The sequence below is a fragment of the Acinonyx jubatus genome, chromosome A2 (genome assembly GCF_027475565.1).
Source record: "Acinonyx jubatus isolate Ajub_Pintada_27869175 chromosome A2, VMU_Ajub_asm_v1.0, whole genome shotgun sequence".
Taxonomy (NCBI): domain Eukaryota; kingdom Metazoa; phylum Chordata; class Mammalia; order Carnivora; family Felidae; genus Acinonyx; species Acinonyx jubatus.
This window is the reverse complement of record NC_069383.1, coordinates 127,605,444-127,613,415: the sequence shown is the minus strand read 5'-3', so window position 1 is coordinate 127,613,415 and position 7,972 is coordinate 127,605,444. Positions and strand designations below refer to the sequence as shown.

Sequence of the window (7,972 nt, the reverse complement as noted above, 5' to 3'; positions counted from 1 at the left end):
GGTGTTTCAGACAGCCCGAAAGGAAGAGCAAGTTCACTTTACTTGGCTACACAGGGAACGGTTGAATCTTATGGGCGAATTGGAGGACAAGAGACAAACAAGAGGAGACGACTTATTCCAACGTGAGAGCAGTCGTAGCAAAAAAGTAAAGAAAAAGAATGACAATAAGTGAGATGTGGATTCGAAGAGCCGAAGATGAACCCTATCACCAAATGTGTTCGATAGGGGAGCGTAGAAAAAACAGCCGCTTCCTGTCAGAGTACCAAAGACCACCTACTATGTGTCATATACCATGCTAGGCGCTTCACACACATTGTGCTAGCTGGACGGGAAGTTCCAACACGTCCTGGAATAAACAGCATTATGACCATCACCAGACACATACTTGGAACCCAGTGAAGATGAAGCAATGCGAATAATAAAATGGCAAGAAATTTTAAACCGGGGGGAGGAGAAGGACATTGCTATCCTATAGAATCCAAATACGGAGTGACAGTTACTGGCAACAGATGAGAAAAAAAAAAAAAAATCTCAGTCAAAAGTTCTACAGACGAATGGCCACTCAAACCCCACAAAGTTACAACTTGCAAAAAGGAGCATAAATTCATAGCAGCATAGTCCCAAATTAGAAAACAGCAAGAGCTTTTACACGAAAAGCCTAGGCATTCGCCCTAACACATAAATCACTACATTTTCAAGGAAGAAAAAGTACAGTCTAGTCTTACCTTATTGCTGCAAAAGGCTGGAATAAAAATTACTGACTCCTAGAAGCAACTTTCACATGTATCTGAACATCAAACACAACACACAATATAAAATCAAAAATAACTAGAACAGAAAAGTTTTCAGCCTGACCTTAAAAATACTGAGCAAATCACTAGATGAAGCCAGATCAAAAGGAAGGGCATTACACCAGCTTGTAGCCATATGTGGAAAGGCCCCAACTGCACAGGGCGCAGATGGTATACAATGGGGAAGAGGGGGGCACCGGCAGATCCAAAACAGAAGGCAAATAAACCTGCTTCAGCTTACACACAGGTAAGACAGTGTGAAAGGATGAATAATTGTGAATGCAACCGATAAGATTTTAAATTGGGGGATACCTTGTGTAAGATGTCCCAAGTTAAACTGTGCTCACCGGTTTAAGCTCCGAAATCCTTGGTGTCCTGATGTAAGTGAAACTAAAATCTCGAGAGCATACGTGCAAAGGGATGGGGACTTGGTATGAGATGCTAACTGAGTAGTCAAAACGTAAAAAGCAAAAAACAAAACAAAAAAACCCCAACCATACAGCAGTTGTGAGCCATGTTACCTGATTATGGTCTGAGAAATTTGGGGGGAACTTAATGCAGGCTCACAAAATTAATAGCTCTATTTGAAAACAGAAACCCTCCACGTTTTATTAAAAGGTCTAAGTCCCCATTCACCATATAAGGTAGCAATGCTAACATTTAAACTTTCATATGTGAAAAGACGGAAGGTACCATGGATTTTCTACAGGAAGCTAAGAAACACTATTTACTTCATGCTTGCTTCTCTAATACAAAGTTGACAGTTTTAGAAAGCTCAAACACTTGTTCCAAGATGAAAGCTTAAGAAAAATTCTCTCACGGCAACATGAGAAGTTGAAATTTTCACGAAGGACTCGTGCACTTCATTAAATGAGTTGATGGCTTTTTTTAAGGGAGCAACTCAAACAAACATTTAACACTGATGTCTCCAACCTCATGATTTCTGAAGGACACAAAAAGCATAGAATATCCAAAAGGCTCTTTTATTGGATATTCTGGTTGGTACGTTCAACACACACATATACAATGGGAGTCTCAATTTTAGCAACGATGAACAAAAAAATACTGACTTCACAATGACTTTTGCTTGTCATTCACATGGCTTAGGGAATACTTACTTGATTTTTTGGACACGTCTTTGTATGAAAGAACGCCTCCACTTCAGTAACAGCTACTAAGCTACGTCTAAGACTGACAATTTTAGTGGAAATTCATTCCCAGGCTACTCTGATAGTCATTTGAACAGTTTTGCGTTATTTTACATGCAATTTTATAGCTCTATAACGTTCATTTAATCTTGTTCAATGATGCTGAACCCCAGATGCCATAAGATATTATAGAAAAGTAGTTACTGCACATATGGAGTAACTACTTTTTCTGAACATTAATTTCTTTTCTCTTAACACGCTGAAGTGGTATTTAGAAAAGAGAAAAGCCACCACTCTGTATTAAAGGTTTTATATCATGGACTTCCCGAGATGGGCTACTTATTACTGCTGTGGTCCTAGCCATAAAGTTTTTATTTACGAGCAACATCTTCTCAAGTCTTCCTGATAATGGCTTTCTCCAACCTTCCTAGGGTTGTTGGTATTATGCATTCCAGTCAGGTCACCTGAGAGCGTGGGGGAGCGGGAGGCTTTCCTCATTTGTCACTGGGGGGTTGGATATGAACAGGGGTTCTCAGAGTGAGGTCTGGGGGCCACCCACATTAGAATTACTGGGGCTTTTGCTGAAAAGGCAGATATCTAGGCCTCTCAGACCTACTGAATCAGAATCTCTAGGGTTGGGGCCGAGAAATGTGTGTATCGAGTAAGCGCCCTGAGGTTCTTCTGCACACCAAGGGGCGAGAAGGGCTGGCAGATGATCTCGAAGGTCCCTTCCACTCTAAAATTCAAAAACTGAATTTTCTTTCAAAAATGGAGTCATGTCAGCAAGATAAGAGTATCTCTACAACACAAGATGGTGACTTTTGGCTTGAATGAGCTAACCTAAGTAAGAAGCGCTCACAGATTTGGATGCATATGTAAAAATAGAAAGCAGAAACAGAACAGCATCATCGGTTGTGTAAAGAACCGATGTGAGCTCTCTTCTTTGTGAGAGTACAAGTGTGAGAACACACACACTCTCGACGCTACGCAGGAACATAGGCTCAAAGGGCTCTTCACTGCACCTCTGTTCCCGTCTTTTTCCTCTCCACCTTCCGACCCCTCTCAGCTGTAAAGGCAATGATCCAGGTTCTTACAATCCCGAGGCGCCAAACTCTAAAGTAATTTTTAATTGGTCTGCACGTATTCTTTTCAAAAATAAACTACCTACAGGCAGTCCTCTACTTTCATTTGTAATGAGTGAAATCTTACAGAAACATACATTACAGGAAAGGTGAACAGCAGACATACATTTTTAAAGGGGAGTTCCATATTTAGAAAGCCCTAAAAAAATAAAAACAAAAATCAAACCCTGATTTTACTTCTCCCTTGCGGCACAATATTTGATGAAATATTTCTGGTATTTCCTATATGTTTATTTCCTTCTTTCTCTTCATGACTACTTAGAGGCTCATGGAGAGCCTAAGATTTGAGCTTTTTAAAGCAGGTCCAGAGAGTTGGATCTTGTACACATTTTTATGAGGTATAGGAGAGCTAAAGTTCTATCGGTAATATCTAGTCAAATTTTTATAAACCCAGACGAACAAAATGCACTCAAATCTTAAAATAATTACACAAATCTAGCTGGATAAATTACACGGCTGAGCCAGAACTGTTGGCTGGAAGGCAGCGCCACCATGTGATCGCTCCAAATGTTGTCACTTTTGTTTAAGTACAAAAGATGGGACCCTCTATGAGCTGGGCTTCTCATGACAAGTACCCACCTCCTGTCACTATAAGGCTATTTGCAAACACCAGCCTGCAGCATGACTTTAGTCACTGAGAGCCAGAGAGAGAAAATGAGAACTGTTTATAATGCGGACATCTGACCGTGTCCAGGCATCTCAGTGGCCAGATTAGATGAGGTATGGCGTGCTTGATCGGGGTGAGCCGTTTTGTTGTTAGGTTGACAGGACTTTTGAGTTTTTTCAGGTCAAGGAAGCTTGGACTGCGTATGTAGCCTACAGACTTTAATGCCCAGCTCTGTCGCTTGTGACCCCACGTCCCTTCACGAGGGACAGGTTTGGTCAAGTCTCTGCTAGTAGCCTGTACACTGTGTCCACTACTCAGTGATACCCAAAGTTTCGTTCAGCTATAAAGTCTTGTAACTGTGTAGATGGTGCAGACATAAGCTAAAGTCAAGAAGAAAGTTGAGAAGGAGTCAAGTTAGACTATTTAAAGTTCACTAGAGGTGTGTTTGCTTTTGTGTCTTTCGCTCTGTCAATTTTACCACGAATTTAATAGCCACATTATGTTAAATGTAAGTGTTTGCGGTAAACCATCCCCTCATTTCAGAAATGTGGAGACGTCCAGCAGGGAATCTTTAAGTGGGGTGAATCAACACTTCAGGAAGTGCTTACAGAAGAAAAGTGAAGATATAGACAAGTTCCTTTAAGTTGATATTATCCGTCCTTATTAAACGGGTATAACTTCCCCAGTGTAAGCAAGCACCTGCAACCTAACAAACCTAGTATGGGATAATGGGAGAAGAAAACCGCATACTGGTTTCGATCAGAGACCCTGGCTCTGCATCCAGACCTAAGGAATGACAAAAGCGAGAAAGTCAGGGCTGTGACTTCCATCTGGCTCTCTGCAGAGAGCAGGCTGCACCTGCAAGGACCAGACGGAAACATCGGGATCCAACTGCAAGTTCCCACTTCCCCCAGCATGGGTACGCTGCCCTAAACAGAAGTCACATGCCCCACAAGATATTTCCTTGTATCTCAAAAGAGTATTAGCTTCTTTAATCCAAGAAGGTAATGAGAGGTTTTTAGGCTGATTAAATCAGCTTAGTTCATACAAAGTCTAATAGGAACTACATATTCAATTAAAACAATTTCTAAAGCAAAATCTGACAAAATCCACTCTTAAAGTAATTTAGATAATAGGTTCTTAACATTTGGCAAATTAAATCCTTCTCACAGTTGGTATTTTCCACAGGGTCAGAAACAGGTGCAGAAGTTCTCTGGGACAAAAATGTACTTTGTGTGTTAAGCCATGTGTCATGATCATAAACAACAGAAACTAGAAAACATTAATATGAGCCTAACATTCCTACTTATTTTATTTTTTTCTTCAAAGGCTACATACATGCAGAAGTTGAACATGTCACCACAACGTTTTAAATAAAGTTCAAAAAATAAAAATGCTTCAAAATCCATTTACTTATGGAAATATATATGACAATTATAATGAAGATAGGTCAATCATCCTTTTTTTCTAATCTATCAGAAAAATACTTATATTATAAAAAAGAATTTAAATTCGTGTTCAGAATAATTTTTTTTTAATCCTTGAATGAATAATTTAAAACCAAGTTGGATGTCAGTACAATGCTTAGAGAAGTGAGTTCCAGGCTCTAGAAAAATGGATCTGATATTCTTATGACTCATTCTGAAACCACTGAAGAAAGTCAGTTTAGAAACAAAGGGTTTTTTTTTAAAAACTATGGTCACTGTGATTATGGTTGATGTGGTTAGTAATGCAAGAAAAGGGCACAACTTTTGTAAACAGATATCGCGGAAAGTTTCGTTTACATTTTTGAATGGAGAATTTTATTTACAAACACAGGTTGGAGGCTCGAAGTAGCCCCACCTCTCTCTGCTGGTCAATACTGCAAGAGGGATTAAAAATCCTGGGTACGAGTTCTGAGCCCTGGGCCCTTGTGTGAAATGTGTAAGCACGTGTCAGCTCCCCTGACTCCAGAAAAAGCCAGCAAGAGGAAGTGTCTTCCAACGCCCCTGCCTTTTTCAGGTAAGAGCAGTAGGAGGCTTGGTGGAGTCAAGAGAGGGAAATGGGTGCATTTGGAAAGAGGCTCAGCGCTCCAGAGCATGGCCATTTCCTTCTACTAAAACCATTATTTCTTTGGTAACATAGTACAATATATATCAACAATTCCAAAAATTAGTATCAACAAAATGCACTCAGAGTTTCACTTTGTCAACGTTCACATTCATCCTGGAAATGAGATCGACCCAGCTGCTCCTAAATGAAAAAGGCAGGGGCGAGCTGCCCAGGCTGGAGGACTATTAATTATTGGAAACGACATACAATGTGAGCAGGAAAAAGGGATAATTTAACAAAGTGTGTTCAGATACATCTGGAAAGCCCTAAGTGGGTGGGTACACATACCCAAAATTCAGAAGCAGCTTTACCTCGAACAATTAAAACATCACCTCCTCTTTAAATCAGAAATACAAGGTTTCCTACCAGGAGAAATTCCTTGCTACCACTCTGTGCCTATCCTTCGAAAAGGCCGAATTGAAATTGTGCTTAGAAATACTTCCACAGAGGGTCTGAAGACCTAGAGTTTGATTTATATCCTGATACTCAACTGTGATTACAAGTTTTCATGTTAGGCAACCCAACTATTATTTTCCTTTTATTGCTAAAAAAAAAAAAAAAAAAAAAGTTTAAAAAGTAAAGAAAAATAAAAGATGTGTGTGCTGTCAGTGCAAAATCAGATTAAGTATGGTTTTTCTTTTTCCTGGGACAGAAAAAAAAAACAATGCCCAGTGCACAGTGTGTAGGAATGTGTCACAACAAATAATCAAGACAGGTTTCACCAAGCTAGTATTCCTCCAAGTACAGTGTAGTTTTCAAAAGCAGTATTGTCACGATTATGCATATTCTCATTAGCTAGGTACAGCAGAGCTACTTAAAGGGAAACCGATTTCTTGTGCCTCAATAAAAGGGGAGTGTAGAAAACAATAATTAGACTGAATAAGGAAATTTAAAAGGACCCCCCCAAAAAAAAAAAAAGCCCAGAGTGAAAAGAACAGAGAATTTAAAAAGCCAAAAAAGAAAAATAAAAAAAAGCAAATAATGTGACGGTAGAAACCCACACAGTCTCCCCCAACCCCACCTGCCACTTTGAGCCCTAAGTGCCCAGTCTGCAAGGGCAGAAACCCACTCTAAATGGACCAGCATCGGGCTTCGGCAAGTCTTCTCTTCACTCTCCCTCCTGTTAAGACCGTTTCCAAAACCAATCAGCAAAGGACAAAGAATTCTTTAGAGTGCAATTAGTGTTTTCCACGTCCACCTTCAAAAGCATGATGCTCTTCATGGGCTAAAGGACAGAAAAAAACAAAAAAGAAAAAAAGGAAAGAAAACTTTAAGCAAAGGATGGGGCAACCCTTCTCTAAGGCATCTCATTCAGTTTCCCCAAATGTTGGCAAGAATGCAAATACCTTTTTGTGCCAGTAACTGTTAGCTAAGGCGTGCATTTCCTGAGAAACGTAATAATGAAAATTAAAACAAGGAATAAACAAGCAATGGGCATGCTGCCTGTTTCTTCTTGCTGTGCCGAGAGGATGAGTAATCCCCACGAGCTGATGAAGAGAAATATGCAAGGCTTCCCATGCTACAGGGGAAAATGTGCCCCACAGAATGCACGGGGTGGGAGACCCCATGTTACCCACGCCAGGGCCATTCATGGACCTATCTTTAGAAATAAAATAAAACAAAAATAAAGCAAAACAAAAGAACAACACAAGCGGGTAGCAATCGTATTACATCTCCCCACTTCTGAGCACCCCTGTGGGAAATGAAGTTTCAAAAAACTGATGGGTCTTTTATTTTTTCCAATCATATTTTCTTTTTTAATTAAAAAAAAAATCTCCCCCCAGTCCTATTGCCTGGCTTATGAAATTACTAATTACAATTAGGAACTCTAGAATAAAAAATGGTGCTATCAAAAGTATTTTTCAAAGACTTAACAATTTTGTAAAGTGGAAGTCGGAAATGAGACATTCATGAAATGCATAACATCTTGTCCAAGACAAAAAAAGCCAAGGGTGGAAATCCACTTCCTGAATCCGGCTAACCATCATCATAAAGCAAGAGTAGGTCCTTTTCTCTCAAGGGGACAAGCCACCGGGGCTTGGGTCTAATAAAGCCAAAGGCAAATCAGAATTCTCTGTGCTTGTCTTCCGGTCCCTCCCCCTCCCCCCACCTCTCATGGGCAGTGAATGGATGGGCTGGCCGGCTTCACCTGTTAAGCCCCTCCCAATTCTCTGTTTTTAGTATAGACTAAAT

The 7,972-nt window shown here is 40.1% G+C and overlaps 1 protein-coding gene across 1 annotated transcript in view; it reads right to left on the bottom strand.

Moving 5' to 3' along the window:
* Positions 1–4,976: 4,976 nt before the first annotated feature.
* EIF4E3 (eukaryotic translation initiation factor 4E family member 3) overlaps positions 4,977–7,972 on the bottom strand; it is a 39,345-nt gene continuing 36,349 nt past the window's right edge. The window contains exon 7 of the mRNA XM_053219070.1: positions 4,977–7,004. Within this exon, the coding sequence (XP_053075045.1) occupies positions 6,958–7,004 (47 nt within the window). The 3' untranslated portion in view covers positions 4,977–6,957. The remainder of the gene's footprint in view (positions 7,005–7,972) is intronic.